This window comes from Dermacentor silvarum, chromosome 6 (genome assembly GCF_013339745.2).
Source record: "Dermacentor silvarum isolate Dsil-2018 chromosome 6, BIME_Dsil_1.4, whole genome shotgun sequence".
Classification (NCBI taxonomy): domain Eukaryota; kingdom Metazoa; phylum Arthropoda; class Arachnida; order Ixodida; family Ixodidae; genus Dermacentor; species Dermacentor silvarum.
In genome coordinates this window covers 183,637,593-183,663,413 of record NC_051159.1, presented here as the reverse complement: position 1 = coordinate 183,663,413, position 25,821 = coordinate 183,637,593, and the positions used below count along the sequence as shown (strand labels likewise).

General features: G+C 48.6%; 2 protein-coding genes across 6 annotated transcripts in view; both read right to left on the bottom strand.

Annotated features, from left to right (window-relative positions):
- The window catches only part of LOC119457098 (myb/SANT-like DNA-binding domain-containing protein 1), a 43,777-nt gene extending 29,396 nt beyond the window's left edge, over nt 1-14,381 (bottom strand). The window contains exons 1-5 of one of the 4 annotated variants that reach the window (XM_049669933.1): nt 13,479-14,381; nt 11,105-11,146; nt 8,733-8,967; nt 5,627-5,744; nt 567-698 (exon numbers count right to left, since the gene is read on the bottom strand). In XM_049669933.1, the coding sequence (XP_049525890.1) occupies nt 567-698; nt 5,627-5,744; nt 8,733-8,967; nt 11,105-11,146; nt 13,479-13,518 (567 nt within the window). In that variant the 5' untranslated portion in view covers nt 13,519-14,381. Of the gene's footprint in view, nt 1-566; nt 699-5,626; nt 5,745-8,732; nt 8,987-11,104; nt 11,147-13,478 lie in introns of all 4 variants that reach the window. The other 3 variants (XM_037718923.2, XM_049669934.1, XM_049669935.1) reach the window with 3 other exon arrangements.
- Nucleotides 14,382-14,502: 121 nt separating this feature from the next.
- Nucleotides 14,503-23,037, bottom strand: LOC119456522 (uncharacterized). 2 transcript variants are annotated; one of them, XM_049669936.1, is made up of 5 exons: nt 22,736-23,037; nt 18,615-18,774; nt 18,492-18,572; nt 17,379-17,754; nt 14,503-16,844 (listed from the first exon to the last, which is right to left on the bottom strand). In XM_049669936.1, the coding sequence occupies exons 1-5, from the start codon at nt 22,745-22,747 to the stop codon at nt 16,718-16,720; spliced, it is 756 nt and encodes a 251-aa protein (XP_049525893.1). In that variant the 5' UTR covers nt 22,748-23,037; the 3' UTR covers nt 14,503-16,717. The 2 variants fall into 2 exon arrangements, with proteins under 2 accessions (XP_049525893.1, XP_037574275.2); XM_037718347.2 differs by having other exon boundaries at nt 18,492-18,774; nt 22,736-23,032.
- Nucleotides 23,038-25,821: the final 2,784 nt, after the last annotated feature.

Below are 25,821 nucleotides of genomic sequence, written 5' to 3'. Positions count from 1 at the left end.
TGAACAGTACAGCCAATGCTAACTGCTTTATTTGGTACTTTCATGCTTTGTCGTTTCTTTATTAGGTCCTTTGTTACTTGGGAGAGCTTACCTACTGGTGGCCTTGGTGCCTTAACTCCCACTTAAATTGTTGCTTGTGAGACCAGCCTACTTACGGTTTAATTCATTACCTCTATGGTGTCTTCATCTTCATGTTCTAAAGCTGCATATCTGTTTGCCAGCACCAGCCTGAATTGATATCGTATCATACTTATCCCTAATGGGCTAAGTTTGGTACCAAGGTCACTGGAATGGCGGGGTACTCGACGACAGCAGTGGGTCGCAATGTCCTGCAGATGAAATTAACAAAACCCAGGCTATTAACTTAGCCACCACTTCCCTCTAAAGCTGGCCTAAACATGAAGCATTGGTGGCCGCACTTATTGTTGTGGAGCAGCTCGGGTGCATTCTGAGGCATATTTACGGATTTGGCGCAGCACGCAAATGCAGCACTTTGATGCCATTGGTGCAGCGGTACCTCCCCTGCGTGATGCATAAACAGTATTCAAGGAACTTTCCCAACTCACTTGGCAATGAAGATCGGCAGGTGCTGACTGTGTGTCAGCCAACAGCTGCTGGGTTTCAGTAGGCTTGGAAAGTACAGCTTCCTCGTTGATCTTCTTCTGCACTTGCTGTTCATGCTGCACTGGCATAGGACTCTGTGCCAATGGAAGCAAAACATTTTTCTTACTTACTGAGTAATTGGCTTGAGTTGGATAACCTAAATCAATTTTGCACGACTGCTGACATTGAATTGTAGGGAGCTAAATGTGCATACCTTATTGAAAGCATCACTAAGCACATTCCTTGAAAAGTACCTTAGGTTATCAGTTGAGAACTAAATTTTCGACATTGTAATTTGAGATCACTTCAAAGAGCCATTAGAGGCGATTTGTAATATGTACATTTATTAGGTTCTGAAACTGAAATTGAGAATGTCTACATTACTTTTTATGAATTTCACATCCACTACTACTTTTTGCTAGATAAACATCACAAGCTGCTGCTTGTATTTGTTGCATGCCTAATGCCTAATGACATTTCTAGCTTGATTTTGCAAATATAAATTGTGGGTGAAGTTCTGAAATCATAAACAGTGTGATCAGAGTCTCATGATGCCTCTGTCTTGGCTGAGCTTCGTTAAAATGTTATGCTGCTTTAGCATAGTAGGTTGCACAAAATAAGGGGGGGAGGCATAGAGATAGACACCGAAATCCTAGCATGTTACCCAGAACTCATGTTTTCATTATATGAGCTCTACTGAATGTGAGAGGATGCTGCACATTCAGTGCATGGGTCTTCCCATGTATGAAAATTTTTCTGAGCACACTCAAGAGGCTGAGGCTGACAGCTCTCAAGAAAGCCCACAAGTTTCACATAACGCTGCTTATCAGCATGCAGAGTTGACCTCCACCTCTGACGCTGCAGGGGTGGAGGAGCTGCGACTACTTTCCGTTGTGGAGAACATGGAAATGTAAATTTGAGTTTAACGTTTTCCTTTTGTGGTAGTTCAGACTGGTATTCCTTTGCACTTGGTTTGCATGGAAATGCAGGCTCCATCCGGCATTGTTTCAATACACTTCGCCTGAACTGGTGGATGGCCCACTAGAAAAGCGCTTCACTCAGTCACACATAGATTGGCCCTAGGTGGCCTACTGGGCAAAGTCGTGAGGCTAGAATTATATTCTGTTCTGTTTGCTGCAATCTGCCAGCTATGTTGGCGAAGGTATGTGTGACAGAAACGACTTTTTAAGGCATGTAATGTCTCCACTAAAACCTTGCTGTGGGACGAGTGCTGCATGCGCTGGTGCTGCTATCCCGACACATATTCTTAATCTTGCACTGACTGGCACGACATTTAGAGGGGCAGAGCCTCGGCAACACGGAGCAGATTCCATATACGGTGCATTTGAAAACGCCCCAAGCCTCTATGTTTGTCATGACTCATACATTAAGAAGCAATGAAAGGAGGCTTCATAGAGGTCATTGTTAATGTTGGGCCTCGGACAACTATTTTTCTATCTGATCACACTGCAGAAGTTCGATATGATAGAGCAGTCATTGGGCCAGAACAGCTGAAAGACAAGTACAGTAGTCAGCAAACTTGTCTAGCGCGCTTGAACGCCGTGCTTAGGGTTACACTGGTGCTGCCTACCACTAACACTCGTTTCTAGATGACTTGCATTTGAGCCTGTGCCGTCAGACTGATGGAAGTGCCCTATTTTTCATATTTTATTGCGACAGCAATTATATGGACACTCCAAGCGTATTTCTGCCGTCGGAGTCGCCGTGAGGTTCCGTATAAAGAAAGTCCAAGGGGCATAATATCGTCGCCGCGCACCGTATGCTGTATGTGCGAGTGAAAGCGTGCGAGGGTGAGTCAGCGATCGCGACTCAATCTCGCGCATGAAAGAGATGAAAGCCGGGAGGAAGCGCGCCGTCTTCCTTCGTACGCAAGGCTCCGGGGTGGGGGGGAGAGGAGGAGGAGGGAGGGAGCGGGGCGCGTGCTACTCCGGGCGGCCTGGGCGGCCGCGCGCTCCCGTCCGGGCTGCTGTATCTTGAAAGCGATCTGCGACGGGGACAGGTCCACTGCGCGCTGTTTTCGCGACTTAGTTTGTGTTGATGTGAGAGGCGGCATTCGCTCGCTGCTGCGGTCACGCTTCCTCACTCCAGCGTTTTGACAGTGAGTTCCCGCGGTCATCGAGTGAGATGTGTTCATGTTTGCTTTTGTGTGCGTGACACCATGCCTGTTAATTTAGTTAGTATGCCTATGTTTACAAGTTTATGCGGCCGATAAAACTACTATCCTTACTTCGTATATCTTTCCACTGATTTGCTCTCACAATCGATGCTTCGCCTTTCGGGCGAATCTGCAACTTTTTTTCGTCTTTCGCCATTCATCCATGATTCAACAGCTACAACTGCCAGCGAAGACGCAGCTGAGCAAAAGCACAAATAACACGTCTCTGAGTAGAAGCGCGTTCCCCTTAATGTTTTGTTACGTGTTATATTTGCACTTGCGACCCCCGACACTGCGGTGCCTTCACTAGCGATTGCAAGTGATTGCAGCTGTTCAAGCCTCGGTGAGGTGCAAGAAATTAATGCAGTGCTATCAGTGTGGCTGCGCAACTCAGGTGCAAGCTATCATGAACCAGGAGTTATCGGCAACAGGCCCCCTTGCAGCCCATAGCACGGCTTTCGAGTGCTCTAGACAAGTGTGCTGACGACTGTACAAACAAGAGATGTGAAAGACACAAGGCTAAACAGAGCAAAGATAATACATGACTGACACAGACGCAATGAACCATTGCTAAAGATGAACTGCTTTAAAAAGGCCCTGAACCCCTTCCTTTGAAGCCTCAAATACGCCTTGGAATGAGTGTGGTGCCTCCCAGGAATATGTAATCCAAATAATTTTTCAGAAAGACTTAGTTCGACCGTAGATGCTATGAGCGCAATATTTAGCTTTATTATTGCGCCCTCAACGTCTTTCTGACGGAGCGGGGCATGGCTGGTGGCGGTGCCCTGTCCATGGTTTTACATTCTACGCCCATCACGGATGGGCAGGCTGGGCGCTGCCGAGCTTTAGCAGACGATAGTCGGTTTCTACCGGAAGTGTGCCGTTCATAGCGAAACTTGAACCGCTATATTTCTTTTGCTTGTTTCAGCCTGTTTCGTTAACTTTGTCAACTATTATACACAGTAAGAATAGGAAGAAGCGCACTGGCCCAAAAGATCCTGCTCGCTTCGTGTCAGATATCGGTCAATGGCTTCCATCTATGAGAATTAGATCGATGACAAAATGGAGCAGCTGGCGGTAGCCTCCGTACCGGTGAAGGCAGAACCTCAGTTTGAATAGAGTGTACTTGAGAAAAAGATATCTGACGAAACCTAAGTACTTCTTATGAGTTGTGAGTGCGAAAACGCTGAGTGGTCCTTCGAGTTTCGGCTGCGAGTAATGTTTTCGAGTTTTGCTGCAGGGTATGTTATCGAGTTTTCCGATTAAACTAGTGCGGATAATTTTTTGCACAGTTTCTACGTTAGCATGTTAGCTGTACACCGGAATCACTTTGACGATATTGCTGAAAAATCAAAGACGCATATGTCAATGACGTCCTTCGTGACGAGAGACCGAGGGAGCAGCAGCGGCCACCAAGGCCGGCAGGCGCGCGCAGCAGAGAAATACGGACCGTGCGCCACCCGCACGCGCGTGTCACGCGCCAGCCCCCCTACCCCCCCCCCCCCCCCCCCCCCCCCCGACGTAGCCTCGCTCGCCCCGCGGCTTCGTGTCGCCGTATCGGCTCCGTCGAGGTGCGCTGGTGACGTGGCGCCACTAAAGTCCCTATATAAGAAAAGTACCGTCATCTACTCTTTCCTCCGTCGTCTCCTCTCCTAAAGTGCGTGCTTCTTTCTTTATTTTTGCTTGCCAAAGCAAGTCGACGGTGGCGGCCCTAGAAAGTCCACGTTGAAACTTTCAGTCCGGGCGCGTGCCGCCGCCGCCGCCGGCAACTGCGGCTGCGCAGAGGACTTTCAACATGGCTCTGAGGTGGAAAAAAATATATACAGAAGTCAAAGCGCGCGCTATCATCGTCCAATCGGAGATACAGGAGAGAGCGAAGCGGCGTTGATCAAAGGATGGCGGTACTTTTATTATATAGCGACTTTAGGCGTCACGGCGATGCCCTCTCCCCTCACGCAACACTTGACGCGCCAACTTAACAAGTGGTTCCGATTCGCCCGCTCTGCTCCGTCGAGGCGCGCTCGTGCTGTGGCGTCACATCCAATGGAAATTTAGGTGCCGTTTCGTTGCCACAGGTTCCGCCTTTCTCGCTGAATGGGTCGTTTGATGCTTTCGCATCAACACTTAACTTTGTGTTTCTATTGTGAACTCTACGCGCTGCGCAAGACTGTAAATTTGGCTGAGTAGTTCACAGCCCTACCTCCTATCCGGTGAATGTGTTTTTTCACCAAGCCCGAGGGGGGGTCAGGGCCCCTCTAAATAGCGACACAGTGGCTTTTACCATCTGAGTGAAATGGTAAGAACCACTGTGGTGTCAAGAACCAACTGGCGATGTTGTTCATACTAGTGGAATATGCGATATTTCACAGCCTGACACAGCACGGATTGGCATTGGCTCTATGTTTCAGGTTGAACATTATATATTATATTTACATTGAGGTGCCACTAGCACACAGGAAAAGTAAATTTTGCTTTTTATGCCACCGTATTTAGTCTTTTAAAATTGGTAGTAATAGAATGTTACTACATTAAAGTAACAGACCGCTAGGAACTGTACCAAAGTAGCTGCTTGGGCTGGTTGGAGAAACATTATTTCATGATTAATAAGTGCAATATTAAGCTCTGCAAGAACTGAATGGTTGTTAGCGCCGCGTCCTGTCGCCCTTCTTTCATTCTGTGTGAATTGCGCGCTAAGTAAGGCTTATCCTCGAGGAAAGACTGTTAGGCTCGATATTTTAAAATTATTTATCCACCTGATGAAACTGCTAACACTACGTGATTTGCAGCAATGAGACCTCACTGTATATACCGTTCTTTAGTGTTTCTAGCCATGTCAGTCCGACGTACCTGGAGTGTCCTATTTGTAATGACCTTTGGCTTGACCTTCTGCATGAATCGGTGGATGGCCCAATAGAAAGGCCAACTAGGCAGGCTTGACTCAGTCACACCCTGCTTCGTCCACTTCCTGCAGAGCAACATACCAAGCGCTGTCCACCACTGCTTTGAAAATTTTCGGAACAGCACAGCTGGAGGCAGAGTAGGCCTATACACACAGACAACATGAACAGAGTGCGGCCTGATATCGCGGTAACCTTGAACACACGTAGTCAGATGGGAGGCACTCTACATATGTAGCGAAGAAAGATGGGCTTCTCCACTAAGGAGCGAATGTGAAAGGCTTACTCTGAGCGTATCATTCAGCTTGCAATCTTGTGTTTGTTGGACATAGGACACCTGGACACGTCTACACAACCAAGTGCAGTGTGGTCAGTATTAAGAAAGCCCACTTTTCACACAATAGGTGACCGGTAAAACGAGCAATCGCAGGGAATTGTGGAGCGCGCCGTCTGCTGGCAGCTTCCGGTTCGACGGACGACGCGCCCGACGTGGCGGCATGCCCGGCGCACATGTTTTTCTGCGCGGTTTCGACTGTCAGTCGTGCGAAGCTTTCCGTCCTCTTTGTCGACCAACAATGTCATACCATTCATGCAGCTGATTTCTACGTTTCAGTTCACTCTGGGCGCGACGATGACAAACCAAGAAAGGCAAGGACATACTTTTATTCATAAACGAACTTGGGGGTTTTCGTTTGGACCGTCTTTTTTGTTTCTGACAGGTTTAGTTCTACGACATTTGCCGCTGCTTGGACGCACTGTCACTGACTGCTCTGCCTGCGGGTCAGTCAGACAGCTGAAAAAGTTATCTTTATCCGATAATTTATCAAGCGTATAGAAGCATTACTTATGGTATCTTCGACTGGTCGCATCCATCCCCCGAAGCAGAGTCGTACAGATCCGGCTGTTCCCCGAACTTAGAGGTAGAGGACAAGCGCGCAAGCCGAACGTGTGACTCGCTCTTGGAGGAGGAAATGGCAGATGCGAAACCACGTGACTACTGCTAACGTCCGATGTTCCGCCTATCCAAAGCAAACGGGCGGATGCGCCGGTGGGACGACCGTTCGTTGAGACGCCAGCATGCTATGGCCTAGGTTGCCTAGGCTACGGTGGACCGTCGCCAAGAACGGCGACGCTGTGCTGTGATGACGTTGCTGGAAACGCTCATCTCGACGACTGCTCCGACGACAGGGCGCAGAGCGCCTCAGAGCGCTCGAAGATCGAGGAGAGCGATCGAAAAAAAAAAAAAAAAAAACCAGCCGAACGCAAGGTGCGCACCCTCTTTCAACCAGCCGAAGACAAAGCCGCTCGCGAGAGTGGTCCAGAGCGCTCCGAAACAGCCAGCCAAAGATGCCATTAGAAAATCGGGTGCTGAAAATGTTTGATAACTTTGCGCGCTGTCAACGGCATTTCTCGGTCAAAACTCTAGGTTCATTTGAAGTGGTACGTAGTGGACGTTTTGGCTTTTTTGTCAACAATGGCCCTATCGCCGACATATTACGGCTGCGCATTACCTCTATCTGTGCTCAAGGGGCTAATGTGGGCTATAGTTGGTTACGAGTATTAGGTATGTATCTTGCTGTGTACCGCTTAAATTCGCACCGTAAAACCATGTTTCATAATACATGTATATGTGCATGCGAGTACTGAAATAGTTCTGGTTGCCTGAGTTAATGTTAGAGAAAGAAATACCTTGGGGAATCATTCCGTGTCGGCCCTTACACAGCTAATCGGCGCCTGATAAATGGCACTGTAGCACGTTCATTTTTTTTTTTTTCACGGATGGTCTCTGCCTTGTTACAGTTTTGGAAGTGGCAGCCACGCCTCTGATGCTTCTGCGCAGCTGACTCAGCAAGGGATACTGCAAGTACGTGCGTTTACCTTTAACGCTCGAATTTGAGTAGCCAACGGCTGAACCATGCTGTTGCTAGGCGCCTGCAACCGGGTAATCTTCGAGTGTGTCAAAGCCGAACTGCAAGCGCATCAATAGGCTTCAACGGTGGCGGCGGCTGCGCTGCCTCGAACCGGATGCAGCCAGCAGACGGCGCATCCCAGAATCCCTCACTCTTTTACGGGTCACCTATTGATCCTGTGTGATCAGAGACTGAACATAGAGCACTGCACGGGCTTACCCGAAAGTCCGGGCCGGGCCGGGTAGGGCAGTTTTTTCACGGGCTCGGGCACGGTATGTGCTTTTTGACCCGGGACCGGACTGGGCTCGGGTTTTTTGACGTGGGCGCGGGCTGGGCTCGGACTTTCTGGTGGTGTGCATGTAACGTGCAGCGAGTTATATCCTCACGCGTCTCGACTCTGAAAAACATGTATTTTGCGGTCTCGGGGCGGGTTCGGGCCGGTTTCGAGCCGGGATCGGGCCAGGCTCGGGCCTAAGGTAAAGGGGTGGCGGGCTGGGTCGGGCGGGTAACGTAGATTATTTCCGGGCCCGGCCCGGGTCCCGCCATAAAGCTTTTGGTCGGGCTCGGGTGGGCAGCCCAGCGTAAAAATGGGCCCGCGTAGTGCTGTAACTGAACAAGTGCTTCTTTCATTTATATTTGTGCTGCACTTATTCACTGTTTGGTATCGTGGAGAATCTAACACATCTTGCTAAAAAGTGTGTCTAGCATATTACTGGCAACATTGGTCCCAAATACATGTCCTGCTTCCTTTTCTCCACCAGTGTTGCATTTCTGCAGTTTTTGTGCTAAAGAAACCCCAGTAAACTTGTGCAGCCTAGTAGAATCAGAGCTTGAATTTTAGGACGCTGCTTTAGCCTGAAAGCCCTATAGAACTCCAAAACGCAACTAATAAAGGTTTAGTAATTTCCCACAACACCCTAATGATCACATGCACTTCTAACTCTTGTTGCTATCGACATGGCCAGTACATTTCCGTATGTGTTTTGAGCAAAAAGAATTTTTGTTTTAGGCGACCGTGTGGTGTGAGCATTTTCGCGGAAAAGTTTTGACATCTTCCTCCACATATAGCTGAACTAACAGCTCTGTCATAAAATAGGTTAATTCTGCACCGGTATTTCGTGCAGCAAGCTCAGGAGCATACGTTACCTGTACATCTGGGTCATGTTCTCTATCTTGGAGTGCACCTGCTTCTTGTTTTTGATGTAGCCGCTTGCTCGCAGTCTGCGGGCAATCTCCAGGTACACGGCCCCATTGCGCTTCTGCCGCCGCAGGTCATCAAAGTGCTCCTCCCACAAGTCAATGAGCACCATCGTCTCCCGGTCAGACCAGGCTACACGAGGAGCCTTGGAAGCCAGGGTGGCTGCTGGTGGCAGACCCTGTGCTGCGCACGAAGGGATGCACTGCGACACGCTCTCATCACAGCTGCAACATCCTCTCGTATCGGTTGCACACAGATTCCGACAGGGCTGATATTGGATACACTTAGCCTTATTACAGTCCAGCTCATTCAAAATGAACATCATTGTCATGATGGATGTGTTTGCTATATACGAGTGTTTGTAATATTTGGAAAGCTCAGAAGCAAAGCGAAAACTTTGACAAAAGTTTATAAAGAAAATAATGCTCAAAAACAAATTTATTTATTCATTTAGTTCGACACCTACAGTGGCATCGCAGGCATCACTGCAAAGGGTGGGTATAGTGATACAAACCATATTTATAAAAGCAAATGGAGGTTCCAGACAGCTAAAAGCATATTTTTACAGGCGAACATAGTGAATAATAAATTGAAAAATGGTATAAAAGAAACAATTTGGTGGATCTCACGTATACATGGGAATCAGTGTTAAGGGATGCTTTCTTTTTTGTTTGTGCAAATGTTGAATCATATGGTATGCAAAAAATCACATCATATCACCCTACCCGCAACCATGGTGGGATGCGAAAGCATGAAGGGGGGGGGGGGGGTGCGCATCGACTTTCCGTTTCGTTTCACTAGGCAACACAACCCAATGAAAGTTAGAGTGACAGAATGTATTGAGAAGAGAGGAGATGTTTGTACGGGATTGTTTTCCTTTGATGTCCACGTCGACCGCCGCGTCGTCGAGAACGTTCCTGGGTAGGCATTGCACGAGTTCCTGCACTTCGATCGGAACGTTCACGACTTGCCCCGACGCTGACGACGCTCCCGACCTTGCTCAGGTTGTTGGCGAACCAAAGCCGGTCACACACGTTGCAGCTGTGCCCGAAGTTCCGAACGCAACAACCCCGGCTTCCCGAGCCTTCCTCTGCTTCGCGGCGGTGGCGCTGCCGCTGCAACTAGCGCCGACGTTGACGTTGTTCATGGCGATTCGCACATCGTTGCACAGAGAGAGAAAAGTGCAGCGCCGTAACTGCCTCTCGTGAGAGGGCACCTCAACAGCGCTGTACGGGGGAGGGGGTGAGGACAAACAGCCGCCGCGACACTTGCGCCGCCTACCCCTTAGAGAGAGAGGGAGAGAGTGAGAGAGAGAGAGTTATATGCAATTATTTGCTGCGCCGCACCTGTGGCGGAGAGGGGGAGAGGAGAGGAGGAGAGCGCACACCTGCGTAGGAGAGTAGAATGAGGGAGAGCTGCGCATGCGCAGTATGGGTGCGGACGCTGCCCCGAACGGACACTGCCCCGAGCATAAGATGCTCTCGCATCTAAAATAATGCTAATGATGGAAATGTTTATACAAAATGATGCAAATGGAATGTAGTTTTACGCACGTTTCTGTATATCTGACGAGCTTAAATTTTCTGTTGCCAACTTCGTCACTTCTGTGTAGCTCAATGCTCTTGCTAAATGGTTTCATTTCATTCACTTCTTTCTCTGCAATTCCTTGATCCTCTTATCACTTCTAGCATCCTGTTCTGCTTGTCTATTCAGGTACATAGCGGCACACACACGGTAGCACGTGCACAGTAACCCAAGTTGTCTATTCAGGCCCATATTTAGTAGTACATACCAGATTTGTACGTAGCGAATCGCATGTAATTAATTACCAGTAATGAATTAAATTTCTTGGTAGTTTTGTAATACTCGATTACTTTGTTTACATGGTCATGCTCTCATGCTCATTGTAATTAAATTAGTTTTTACAGTAACTAATTACATGTCATCAGTTATATTATGCAACGATAAGCTGTAACAGGGGAAGCAATTTTGAGCACACGAATCTGGCTGGAACTATGCAATAGAAAGCCCGCGATCCTGCCACGCTGCAGCCCCCCAAATGCGCATGTTCAGACCGGAAAACATGGGGTGCTCAGTGTATATGACCAACGACTTGAACCAGCGCTGCTATGGCTCGATACCAAGGGGCATTTCGGACGCTGATGTCACGAAATCAAATAGAGATAATTACAGCGAAGCTGTTAAGCGTTCACTCTCCGATGGTCGTGTCCGGATGTAGTCTCATTGGCCGTATGCTGTATGTGCGAGTGCGCGTCTTTCACGGGGAGCGACCGCACGGCGGAGAGCAAACGGGACTTACCAGTGGAAGGGGAGCGGTGGGCGAGGAGGGCATCGAGGCACCCTAGACCCTCCATGCCCTAGACTGTGTGTGCGCGTGCCTGCTCTCCCACTGCGGCGCATGCGCGCAGCCCTGCCGCCCTCTGCCGCCTGTGCCGCCGACTCTCTCTGGGCTCTCGCCCGCCTCTCCCCTAACAGTGTCGACAACGGCGTTTAGCCGTTCCGTCAAGTAGACATAGTACTAGCGCTCTTATCCGTTGCCCTTACGACTCGCCATGGCCCGGCCGCGTGCCGTTCGTACGGAGGAACAACACAACGAGCGACGGGGAACTCAATCTCCCACGCGAAAGGAGGACAGCCGGAAGGCAGCGCGGGAGGGAAGGGTTACGGCATCTGCTCTGCGAGCAACCTGCACTTTGCGCGGCGCCGGGAGGTCGCGCGCACCGTATCTTGAAAGCGATCTGCAACACTGCTCCTACCTCTGTATGCGCTGTGCTTTCGCCGCTCAGTTTCAGTTGAAGCGATAGACGGCATGAACCTTCGCCCGCCCGCTGCTGTTGGCGCGCTTGCTAACGCCAGCGTTTTGACAGCGGTTGTGTGCGGTCACACAAACAACGCGCAGAACTGTTGTCGACGACGGCGTCGTTTTACCCGCGTTCACACTGAACACGCGCCGCCTTGGTGACGTGTTTATGAAGAACCTGCCAACATTTGCCGTACACCCTATGGCAGTGTACCGTAGCGACCATAGGGCCATGGTCCCTGTGATCACTAAATAAATGAAAACCACCGGGTCATATATATTTCTCATTCTTTAATAGTTCAAATAACCAATTGCACCATCATATCTTAATAGTAATAATTGGAAATATATAATTCCCACCATAGTACAGCTTCACTTGTCTTCCATCTCCAACCCAGTGGAAGGGCTGGTTTTCAAATATTTTTGTTGTCTTGTGGAAAAAAATTAGCATGGCAGTCGCCTTGTTTCGATTACAAAACTAAATATGGCATCAAATTCGTTCCTATTACAGTGTCCTAGTGCCGACGCCCCCAGAGATATAATGATAGGTAGCGTAATGGTCAATCCAAGTTGGCGGAGGGGACCTTCTAGAAGTCATTTTCTATGCATGGTGAACCTACGACAGTCTATAACGAAATGATCCATAGTTTCGCGTTCATTGCAATAAAAGCATTGAGGGGAAGGCGCCAAACCAGACCTATGGGAATAGAAATTATGCCTTGGTATTCTGCAACGCATTCTAGTAAATGAAACTTCAAATTTTCTTCTTGAACACCATCTGCTGTGCCAAGGAAATCTAAGGTGCTGAAAATTGGTGTTATTGAGTACACATGGTTTGGCATGTTCTTTTTGGACAGAAAAATTTTAAAATCTCGCAGAAGTGACGTATGCCGAAGGTCTTAGGATCCTCAGTACCGGACCTTTAAGAGATGCCGCTGCTAGTGCGTCTCGGGGCTGCGCCAAAATGACGGTTGGCATGGTGTTCACCGTCGTGGTCGCCGTTGTTGCAGCCACTTCGCCAGTCGGCATAGTGGTAGCGGTCAGGCTGCGTCCACTTCGGAGCTCCGTCTTGCATTAGATGAACCCCGCACTTCCACCAAAATGTGGCACAAGGATTAAAGACACCGAGAAATAATTTATATTCAAGTTATGTACAAAAGACAGGCACAGCATGATGATGCTTCTGATGATGAAGATGAAAACCCTATAATATGGCCCATACCCACCCTGGCGGATTGGCCCAGAGTTGGGCACCTGAACGTTTATATAATATGTTCAGAAACTACAAGTAATGTGCAATTCAGCAATCAAAACAAACAGTGAAGAATTTTCCTAAACAGAACAACTTATAATATATTAATGCTAGGATTATCACAAAAATATCACTAACAGTATTTACAGAAGGGGGAATTCAAAATCTTAGTCGTTTTGTTGATTCTACCAAACCACAAACGACATCAAAGGACATCCCTGTGGCTAAAACACAATACAGACGCACGGAAAGTTAGTACTATTTCGGATGTTAAGTTTACCCCCAGGTTTAACAGGGCATCTAAGTCCCTAACGTCGTCATCTTCAGCCCCAAGCTCGTGCTCTTCTTCTTCAACCTTGCTATATATATATATATATAAATGGCATTTATACAACTGGCCGGACCGGTGACACAACATAAGCCTTAGAGAGCAATCATCGGGCTATTTTACATTCGGCTAATATTGGAATGCATCGGTTATATTTTAGTTATTGCCGCGTGTAGCGTATTCTGAGGGCGCAACTTATAATGTTTTCTCTTCCCAGCGCGTAATTGCTCTTCCGTGAGCACGTAAACTCATGATGCACCGGTATATGAGCGTGGAGGGGGCGGGACGCTTACAGTCAAGGGCGCAGGCAGCTTCCGTATAGGCCGCCGTCATACTGCAGGTTGCGCTTGCGGGCAACGTTCAGGTGCGGCCTTAAGCTCCGGGTATAGTCAACCTTCGCTAACGACGTGCATGTCGCGGCCACCTAGAGGACATTGAGTCGCCTCGGGATTCGGGAGACGGTAATTGTGCGCCGACTGCGACGTCGGCAAATGACATTTGCCAGGAGAGCATAGACGCGCAGGAAAATGTCATTTCACGGCGCGAATGTCATTGCTGACGAACGCCTTCGTGGCGATGAGCTGCCGACTGACCAGACAGTCGTATATTCTGCGCAAACGAGGCGGTGATTCTTGGAAAAAAGAAGTTCAAGAATTGAAAGCCAAGTAAGAACCACAAAGAAATGAGATAGTGAAGCGCCGGAATACGATTCTGATGTGCGCTGGAGCTATTGTGATGTCCTGCAATGATAAGTGACGAAATGGCAGTGCTGAGAAGGAACAATACCGCGAGCCAAGTGTTTGTATATATGCTGCTCTGGGGGGCTGCATCTCCGGTTCACGACTAACATCTGCTCTTTCAAACTGCCATCGATATTTTTGTTGTGGTAGGAAAGGAAAAAGTTGGGACATTTCAGCGTGTTGGCACCCAGATTAGCTAATGGGCGGTTGCCTTGAATCTAAAGCTTGCTCATAGAACTGATTTGCACTTAGATGTTATTCGTGGCAATAGCGATGCCTCTTATCTAGAGTGAAAGGATCGTGAATACCGTAAGCTTGTGATTCACTTATTATGGCGAAGTGCCCAGTCGCTTCTCAAAGACAACTGTGCAGTGAGAATTCCTCGAATCCACTGCCAACTCGCTCGTGTTTCGAACTCGCTCGTGACAAAATTTCCAACACTTTTCCTCGTTCGCTGCTCCTTTCCCTTTCGCCCGTTGTAGGGTAGCAGAGCAACCTTCATGCCTTCACTATTTCTCTATTTACCTTCGCGCCAGAGGCGAGAACTAAGCGTCGTTTACAAGACAGTACACGCGCATATACTTTGTCGAGATCTTTATTAAATAAAAACTGGCTCAGTCTAACAGTTCAGTAACATTTCACAGACCACTTTCAAATAACGCAATCACACAAGTATTGCCGGAGAGGTGAACGAACACAAATGGCATTGATGCAGCGTGGTCCAGGTGCTCCCACAAAGCTCGGAAAGACATTATTACTTTTCAATTGCAATTTCGTTGATAGCAAGGTACTTATATATACTTGACAGCCACTCCCGGAGGTTTTCAGAGCACAGAAGCGACAAATTCTCGACGCCCCTCCTAAGCATGCCGCAAGAAATTGAGTGTGGCAGTGCGCAACACTCATTACAATTCCAGCGCTACACGCCAAAACTACAACAAAATGCATTTCCTACTTTGCTTGAAATATGCGCTCATAAAACTTCCGTAAGCAGCTGTACGCGCGCTGGCAAAATACGTGCCACTATATCCAACACTCTGACTTAATATAGCAACCTTGAACAGCGAATGCTTAATTAAAAATACAATAGTGTCATTTCTTTACCAGCTGAAACCAAATGAACTTTTGCCGCTCTAGCACAGGTCACATATATAACATACAACGTCGACTGAGGTCGTTATGTGTGACTTACGGCAAGCGCAAGAGCTCCTTTCGTGAGCTCGCAACACTGACAGCTCATAAATTAGAACAAACAAGTATATAAAGAATAGATATCGGAAAATTTGATCACAGCGCATACAGGAAAACTTCTGGACTCTTATTTCTATATACAAAGTTTGTACATGGTAGAGAGAGCATGCCGATGACAGCACGGTCACAAAGGGAAGGTCAACGTTAGGTAATTCACCACTGTTGAAATCGCCTGCACATTGGTTATAAAGTTCAATAAATTGAAAACAGTACATCCTATGTGTCCAATAAAAATCCACCGAATGGGGCCAGAGGAGTGAGTAGGAAGGTCTAAGAGAGTCATGTGCGTTAAAAGTGGTATTTACTAAAACACTGAGTGGCTGCCCCTTCTAGCGTTGTGTCCAGTTCATCCAACGCACCCTTTGTCTACTGCGCCAAACGAAACACAAGGCGGCTCCAAGGCTCCGTTTTTCCCATGCGGCTTCTCGGGCGTCCAAATTTTTTTTTTTTTTGCATTTTCCTACTTTTTTAAGCAGGGACTACTTCTCGACATTTGGCACTTTTCTTAATATAAACAATCATCATTCGCTGTCACGCATTCTATTATTAGGCTACTTCCAAGCGCTACTCCGGGCTGATGCCTAACTTCCAACTGGTTACACAAAGAAAAACACTACATGCTCTTTGGAAATCAGCGTACATTTACTGCGTGCGTGGGAATGCCTGTTGAGACAAAAAACGTGTGAACGATAGTTCCACGATATAATAAATTTTAGGTCTGCGTGGAATTTTGAAAGCAGAATCGATTCATAACAATCAGCGCGTTCTCTATCAAAAACCCAAGTCCCACAAGCTAACGTGACTGCCACACTACACCTGTCAGGTAGAAACGTCTTGATTAAAGATGTGTGATTTAGCAATGAATCTGCGAATATTATACAACCAAAGGTGAATGTTTTGCTATTGTAGCGAAAAAACTGACCGATGTAATCCAAATTAATTCGTACTTTTGATTACTTTTGAAATGGCCGACCCTTCCGCCATTCACACACGAAGTCACGGATCGCCACTAATAATCCATGCTCAACGTTTCAAGTGTGGAACGAGGAATTGAAAAGGTAAATTCATCTGCCTTAACGAAGTCGACCACGCTCAATACGCCCATCAGCTGCGGACATTATCTTAAAGTCACGGTTGTTCTCTAGATACTCCTTTACTAATCGAACGAACTAACCCAGCGCTATTCCTTGCCTCTGTGAGCGTTGCCCGACACTGTTTCGAGTCGCGGTGCTCTGCTCTAAGCGTCACGCGCTGTAGTTTCGAATATCCCGCTGAACGACTACTTCTTAAGGACAGAAAGGCAGCAAGGCCTAGTACAAAGGACCGACAAGAGCATTGACAATTATGTGGAGAGGGAAAGGTACGAGAAAAGAAAGTGTGGAGGGTGCGTGGGGGAGGGATGGAGCAACAAAGAATAGCTCGTTCTTAGCAGAGGACTGCGACTGGTAAGATTGCGAGACCCGTGCCGGTAGGCTCGGCACGCTCCCTCTGTGTTTTCTTTAGTGGCTTGTATCGCTTGTGCTGGCGTCAACAGACGTCGCTCAGTATCCACCGCTGGCGCCTCCCTGCTGATGGAATCCGCCTCCGTATCCGCCGGCTCCTGAGGCACCACCACCATACACCTGGGCAGCTCCAGCCAGACCGGACGCTGCACCGTAGCCTCCGGCGCTGCGCAGTGGACCCGAAAGAGTCAGTGACGAAACATTTAGCAGTGGCGGCGATTGTAGCACCAGAAGTACTATAGTAAGAAATTATTTATTCGTAAACAACAAAATATTACATTGTTGAGGTTTATTGTTTTCGTTAGCATCTCGGAAGAATGACCCTAATCATAAATCAGAAACGCAAGTCCGGACTTGACATTTTGACGTGCTCTATACAGTAAAACGCCGTTAGTGGGACAGGCCGCTGATAACAAGTGCTCTTTTCCTTCTATAGCTGTTGAGAGCTTTCCCTGACTATAATAATGAAAGGCGTTATATGAACGTAAGGAATATTGACCGAAGGCTGAAACAAAAGTTTGTCATAACCCACGCTGCGTACCGCCATATGAGCTCAACAACTGAGCTTTACACCATCTGCTGCATGATTGCGGAGTCTCTAATATTAGAGTACTTCAAGTGGTTTCAATAGATCGAATTAATATTTCTCCTAGTGCAAGAAACGGATAGTTCTCTGCAGCCGCCAGAGGTATGCACTCACCCGCCTCCATAGCCACCGGCGCCTCCGTAGGATACCCCAAGTCCGGCTCCGCCAGCTCCAGCGGCTCCGGCGCCGTAGCCAGCTCCAAGGCCAGCCGCTCCACCATAGCTAGCACCCTGGCCGAGTCCTCCGGAGGCAGCGTAGCCCTGGGTTGCGGTGGCCTGGGCACCACCGTATCCGCCGGCTGCCTGGACACCGCCGACGCCCGCACCGTAACCGGCGTGGTTCACGTTGTTGGTGAAGTCGAAGGAACCGCTGTATGGGCTCGCGGCGCCGTACGCTCCTCCGGCTGCAGGAGCTCCTCCATAGGCTGCCGCGCCGCCCGTCGCGGCGCCGCCGTAGTCGCCTCCACCGTAACCTCCGGCAGGAGCGACACCTGTCGTGGGAGCAAGGTCCAAAACGCACGCAATGATGTCATCCACGAGAGCTCGAACACGGGATAGTTGGTTCAACATGGCGGACAGTCCTTTTTCCTGGCCGGCTGAGCAACAGACTTACACATTGTGATTTTGCGTCTGAAAGATCGCTATCTCTGTGTTGTACATAATGTTTGACTGGAAAAAGAAGTCAAACGGCATATATACGAAAAAAAAAAACGCGCATAACTGTTTTGCTCGCATAATTCTTGTTCCGTCGTCTACATTGGTCGCCGTGATGAGTACTACCCAAACACGCAAGGGTCTACAAAAACAAGGTGTGGCGGAGGCTCGAGAAGCATGGTTTTCTGTTACTGAACACGGGGTTACAAGTTCGATTCCCAGGATTCTTTGTTGATCTGGCCAACGCAAGCCTTCGTTCAGCCATGCGAGCTGAGAACTTCGCGCCTCGATGCGCGGGCCTCAGGAGGCGCGCTCATAGCGACATTCGCGCTGTTCCTTCCCGACTGAGGTGACGCGTGCTCGCTGTGCTCAGAATGATGAATGCGACCGAGAAGAGCAGACGCTAAGAGCTCCCCTTTCAACAAGCGAGCCAGTTCGGCTGTCACGAAGTCGTTTTCATGAGCAGGCTGGTAAAATGTATCCGGAGTCCTTCCTCCCTTGATAAGGTGCGCCTCGATCACAGTCTAGGTGTAGCTTTGAGATGTTGATACCCGGTCAGTTAACAAATACTAACTCGATCCTGTGTAGACAGCTCCGCCGCCGGGCGCTCCACCTCCGTAGGCACCCGCTCCGCCTCCGTAGGCACCCGCTCCACCTCCGTAGGCACCCGCTCCACCTCCGTAGGCACCCGCTCCACCTCCATAGGCACCCGCTCCACCGTAGCCTCCAGATCCGGCGCCACCACCGTAAGCTCCGCCGGCGCCAGCGCCGCCGTAGCCGCCAGCTCCACCGTATCCTTGCTGGGCAAGCACCGCCGAGAAGCCAGCGCAGACCAGCATTATGCTGAAGAAATTCCTCTGCGAAGAGAATCGGACAACACGTGCTTATGCATGAAGAAATATTGCGAATAGATTTCATCGTCGGCAAATCATTTCTGCAGAAATCCACAAGGAATAAAACGTTTCATGAAAGAGAATAAAAATTGTCATCCATACGACAGCACTCAGCGACTGAGAGAAAACCCGGTGGGGCGCGTTTCTCGAAACAAAGCTTTGCAGTTGAAGAAAAAAAAAAAATATGCAGGCACGGCGCACAGTGGGAATGGATGTTATGCGGAGCGTATTACAGGCAAACATAGTTGGCTAAATGAGATCGTTTACGCAAGGTTCTGCGAAGCGTTACCAGATGAATCAACGTGTTTGAGAAAAGGAGAGTTCAGGGCTACTGTCGGTTGAACATATTTTTTCCTTTGATAATTTAATCATTGCTGCTTCACCTGAACGGAATAACTGTGGCAAATGCATCTATGTGTTGTTTCTGATGGATCGGTAAAACAAACAAAACATAATACTGATGAGCTAGGTTATCTGAGTTATGTCACTACGTGCATCATCCTATACATGTACATCAGGAGGTATACTGATACATATGAGGTGTCGGTTAAGGAACAATGGTTTAATTAGAATATCTGCGAGAAAGCATTCACAAATATTCAAAATAACATCAAGTTTGCTATGCTTTATTTTTATATCGCCGATTGAATGTCTACCGTGTGCCACGCTATGTAACAAAGCACAGAGGCAAGTTTCGGTGTTTCGGTGTTGTTTGCAACTTGCAGCGGGATAATACACTGTGCATAATATATTCATGGTATTCTACTCGGCTCACCTCACTTAGGCGCACCTTCATTGCCATGCACATTGTTTTTGAAGTGAAGTACACTCAAGGAAACAGGTCCTGTGAGCTAGCCAACTTTAATGAAATATATAGTCTATTGCAAACGCTCACCTTTCCATCCTTGGCAGTTTATAGCGCGCACAAACCACCAACATTTGACTGACGAAGCCGGAAGAAAGCGCGTCAAATACTGCTGCTCATGGCTGGAAAAAAGTAAAATTCTGTGAAATCCGCTTTTCAAGTAGCAACTGCCTCGCAAGTTTTGCACATCGACTACCACAGTGACTCAGGTCTGTGGTCAACACGGTGGACAGCGCGACCAACTGGTCACGAAAGACTGGACACTGGTGCCGTATGTACTGAACGCAGCGCCCTTGTTCCATTTGTACCTTCAGTCTTGATTCTTGCACCTTTTGTCGTGCTCGCGCATATGAGTTGAAGGTGATACGATAATATTTCGTATTACAGTTATCTTCGTTAGGGGTGCTTTCTACTTATTATTGCATAGTTAGTGGTTGAATCAAGCAGCTTGCTATTCAAACACCATGCAGACAGTCAGGCTTAATCTTACCTGCAAGCTGAAGTGCACGCGATTAGAACACTCCCCAGAACAGGCTTCGAGAGCCTGCGCGATTAGTGTTAACAGCGTAGTAAGGATGTAATAATGTAGTTAGTACAACTCGATGAATATTGAGGTAGGCATCATGCGCTGAGGCGCTGAGGGTCAATCGCAATGTTACCTAGTGAGCGCAGCTTTTTTTTAAGTTCCCGCTGTTATTCTGGACTGACGTCACATCAGATGGTTTTGGTGGCGAACAGAAGTTATTAGCTATAGGGATTTTGTCGAGTGGGTCCATCTATTCACAAGCATTTCGAACGATTCTCATGCAACGTAAAAAAAAAAAGAAAAGAAGAAATTGTGCATCTTCAAGCCCGTCTCCAACCACTACCCGGCGTCCACCTTCCGCTGCGATCAATCGTTATAAGCTAGGAAATGGCCTGAAAGTGTCCACACCCGGCTGAGCTGTGCAAAACGATGTGCAGTAAGAATGAAAATGTTTCGGCAGGGTGGCTGGGAGCCCAGGGATAAGTGTGTGTATGTATATACATATAGCCGCATCCGGGGTCTTCGCATTGACTGACCGAGGTAGAAATGCAGAAAGAAGCTTAGAAAAAAAAAAGGCATCCCGTAAGCAGATGCGTACTGTTCGAAGACGCCGGGAAGACGGTGCAACAACTCAAAATAAAAAAAAGAAGAAGAAGAAGAAGAAGAAGAAGAAGAAGAAGAAGAAGAAGAAGAAGAAGAAAAAAAGGAACCAGGAAAGGAAAAGGGCCATGAATAAACGTCTTATTAAAACTATTCGCAGCCATTTTAGTCGGTTTCCTCACTGTGTACGTGACTGACGAAGTACAAGTAAGGCAAAGGTGGACCACTGCTTCTTGCTAAATCAAAACAAGGTCCCTGGTTCTGCACTGTCATGTGCAAGGCTGATAGTTTTTTCGCTAATTGCCATTTTTCTTTACGATGGGCTGCTGAGGTCATGATCTCCGAATATGTAGTTGTGCGAACAAGAGCTGCAAGCTACGTAATTCTGTAAGGCCTCAGGACTCGCATACTTGGAATAGTGCAGCTTCGCGTATGTACGGTGAACTCACATATACATTTGATTGCATCCACATACAGAGTTGTGTTCACGCCAAGCAAGGGGCGTGCACAGCTGCCCGTTGGCGTGAACAGGTGCCCCCCCCCCCCCCCCAGACCGAAATATAGCTCGGCTATCAGACCTGCATGGCCCGTGAAAGCTCGTTTTAGCTGGCGGAACCGGGAGGCAACACTAGTGCCGAGCATAATTTCCCAGTTAGGCCGCGTTTACCTCGTACTATTTCTGTTACTGAGCTTGCGACGCTGAAAATAGCGACACGAACGGGCACGCGCACTAGGCGGTGCACTTGGCTGCGCCTACATACGTGCACATTTCGCAGTGCCCTCACGCGCCTAAACATGGCAAGAAACCGGAGCTATAGCTTGTAATTGCCATGCGGGCACAATGTTCTACTGGACCTATTAGCATGATGTCCAACCAGTTATGTGGTACGCCTCTAGGCAAATGCTGCAGCCGTACGTTCCTTCCCCGGGAGAGGGCTAGTTGATTACCACGTCGTTTCTAACTCCGTTTCAGTTTAGCCCTCATCTCGTCCAAGACGCTGCCTCTCGATACATTGGGAGCCGGACACGACGTTGCCTGTATTTATGCTGCAAATGAAACACAGATAGTTACATAGAATAAATTGCCACTGGTACGTGTTGTACCATGTAGCAGAAGAAGCGCTATCAAAATGTCAATATTGAGAGCCTCACTTCACGAACTGAATAATCTTTCAGCGATTACACATTGCAAAGGCTGTTCGTGCGTGAGTCTTTTTTGGCCAGAAAAAAGTAACGAGTAATGCTGGACGTCATGTCTCCGACGCTACGATGCCGGGACTACTCCAGCCTCGTCAAACCTTGATGAAAATATTCAAGAGGGAAGGCGAATTTGTTCAATAAATACGATTGAACAAGAATAGTCACGAATCTACAGGAAACCGGTCACAGCAGGCTGAAAAATGTAATTCATCATGCAGCTGTAAAAGTTCTTAATTGCGATTGATGATTACTGCTGGCATCGTTTATGGTTATCCAATATTTTGGCGACACTACCTGTGTCCGGACGACGTTGCTCGCTGAATAGTTGTCACACTAAAAAAAGCGCCAGTCTTCATGGCTCGGGCTTACAGGTGTACGTATTTATTCTGGTGATACTGCAATGGGGGTGGCCACCTCACACTGGCGATTTGTGCTGGCTGACTCAAATGTGCAGGAGGTACCCTACGGAATCTGCCAATGACGCTCCGGTTCGTGTTAAATAAAATAATGTTTGCGGCAATAACCGTTGTTGTGACGATCACCTTCAAGACGACAAAAGTCTACGAGCTACTAGAAAACTTTTCGAGTAGCAAGCTGATGCGCGGTAGTTTCCGCTACGCTCAACTTCCGGTCAACCGCTTCCAAGCCATGTGTGCCTAGCTGATCAGCATAGATGACGCTGTGGTGGAAGCGAAAAATACACTCCGCGGGAGAAAGTCCAAGGTGCCACTCACGACGGTGTGCATGTCTCGGGCTGTGAGTGCTCCTGCGTCGTCGACGATGGCGTTTCTGAACAGATCCAAATGGAGGTTTGCACGGGGAGAACAAGGCCCACCGAGTGCGGCGCTGTGCTTATAAGCGGGGGTGGTGCGAGGTTGACCTCATTCCCGGAGGGGGAGAGTCTGATCTGCGGAATGGGCGAGGGTGAGTCGCTGCTGCCGAAGCCTCGTGGCGACGCCGGCCGGACAATTGAATGGGCCACTCGAGCGGCGAGGGCTACCGCGAACGCTGGCCCCTTCCGAAACCAAAAACCGTGCATGCACCGCGCTGCTGCTGGTAAGGAAAACAATTCATCGGCATGCCAGTAGAAGACCACATGGACCATACTTCGTACTCACACCGCCCCCACCTCGCCCTTTCTCGCTTTCTTGTTGTCGTTTGGAGCTATTACCACCTCCTCTCTTTCGACTCTCCCCCGAAGATTGACTTGGGCTGCCTCCTTAAGCGCGCCAGACTCTGCAATCACCGCCCTTTCCCGAGCAACAGTTTGTCCGCTGATCATTTCCAGTTTCCCCAGGTGCCCCCTCTCCTCGCCCTCTTTTTTTTTTTTTTTTTATTTCCGCAGGGCGGCTCAACGGAAGCGGGGAGGGTATCGGCCTCCCGCTTTGTCCACGGGAACCCGGCGAAGAAAAGCCGGCTATATTTGTGTTACGTGCACAACACACGTGGTCCGGGCAAGCTGGGCGCCGCGTGGATACCGGTCCACTGTGAAGCCTTGACAGATTTTTCCTCGAAATAGCGCCTTCGCAGGCGCCACCGCTACAAGCTGACCGGCCCGGGCCGGTTGGATTGCGAGCCGTTTGGCGGCCGCCGGGAGAGCGTGGCACCGCCGCTTGGCCAGCTCCGAGCCAAAGACAAGCGAGCCGGCGCCTCATCTTGTATCGGAACGCCTTAAGTGGAACGCATGACGAGAATACACCCGGGGCGCGGAAGCTGCGAGCTTGCCACTCGCTCCGTGTACACCAGCGAGAGTCTCGGCCACGCACGCACGCACTGGCCGGCCGGCGATGCCGGAGTTTCCGCCCCGCTTGGGCCTACCGTGATTTCCGGCCTATACCTCTCTCCTGGTTTATCGCTCCGCTAGAAGAAGGATGTCTATTTGGAGAACGCCGTCTGGCGGCGTTATATATATTGCGTGCATACGGCCATTCACCGAAGCGAGATATGCAAAAGAACGCACGAGCGTCTGCGAAAAGACAAGGAAATTTCGCCGCAAGGGACTCAGCAATGACCTTAACGCGAGCCCGCCACGAGATGGGGTCGTGGATAGGCGAGCTGGCGCGCGCGTTAGGAAGGAAACCGGAGACGCTCGGAGGAGCACTTTCTCCACTGCATTGATATGAGTTCCTAAGTGGCGGTAGACGCATGCGTCGGGCAACTGGCGTGAGGGAACTCACAGAAAGTGCTTGTTTTCCCGGTTGTGAGCTTCACAATAGAAACGCTAAGGTAGAACTGTCTAATCCATGTCCCTTTGGATGAGCCGTATGACTCTGTTAAAGGGAATACGCAGTTAGGATGCTGTCATCGATTATCGCTGAGATGTGGCGGCTTAGAGCGATTTTCTAATCATTTAGCGAAAAGGCGTCCAAGCAGGACTGGCTGGCCAACATGCACGCGCTTGCACACCTGTTGGCCGCGATACATGAAGAACAGTTCCGAAGCAAGCGATTGGCGCTGAAAAAGAAAACAGGCGCATGACGGAAGGGGCCGCAGCTCAAAACGGACAAAGCCTTCTTCCTGCGCGCCTTTCCGATGGAGTTAGGCATTAAAAAAAATAGTTTATTTTTTTGCTAATGAGATCACTGAGCATGACTTACGCTATCAGGGATATTCAAAACAAGTGCGCGTTACTGTTTAACACCTATACTGCATCCTATATCTGCGTGGATATTATTCATTCATAGAGGGCCTTAAAGTTAGGAGGAACAGCAGATGATCAAAATTGGGTGGTTCTGCAGGCGCTCAGCGCACAAATAATGTGCCGCCCCAGGAACTGTTGGGAAGAGGGAACATATTAAGCAGGATTCACTAGACGATCATCCGCGGCCTAACGTCAGCAAAAACAACCACCGTACATTATAGCAAGTTTTTCTGCTCCAAGACATACGCACTGCAAGTGACCTTGCTTTCTTGATTTTGGGATAACGAAATGTCGGACGGCATGTATTGCTGGCTTATAGTATATCTTGATAGGTGAGCAACGAACTAAGGCTCGAGCTAGGAAAACTGATTGAGGAATCGCCATTCGTGTGTAGCCGAGTACCAACAATGACAAGCTCCAATGAAACGACGCGAGGTGATGAATACAACCAGACATCTCCAAGTTGCGCCGGAGGAATCAAGAACAATAGGGTCGTGACCCCCATTACTCACAGAGATCACGCTGTACCTTTTATAGCTATTGAGGTTTCATCTAAACCAAACATCCACTCGTGTATATCCAGTGAAATATTTGCTTGTTTATTTAGAACAGTAGAAAAATCTGTTGACCTTTTTCCTTTACCCATTGAACACTTCGCCAACCTGCACACGTAACGCCTTTTTGTGTCCGCTCAATTTTCGGAGCCCTTCTTCAAGCTCCATATTTACATAAGGACAGTGCAACAGCAATGTGTTTATAACAATTTTACTCTAATAATGTATAGGTCTTAGGTCTTTGTGAGTAGCTTTATTGTGTCTTGTGCCGTTCGGGCATTCGTACATACAATCTCATTTCTTAACGTACACCTAGAATAGCATGCCGGGCCACCACCCAGTCTATATACCTCCTACAGCTTCTCATTAAATCAACGTCTCTTTCTTGCTTTTCGAAGTCACCATAGACAAAAATCGAAAGTGTTTACCATAGTACAGTTAAAAAAAAAAAAGCCCCCCAGTGACGCCTTTAGAGGAACGTACTCAAATGCAGTCTGTATTGCGCTTGCGACACCGCGTTTAACCTTGCTGCGCCTCATTCACTTCTCAGACAGGCCGGTCTGAAAGTAAAAAGCTCCCCACCCTTTCACGATACCGTGACAGCAGAAACACTACAATGACGAAG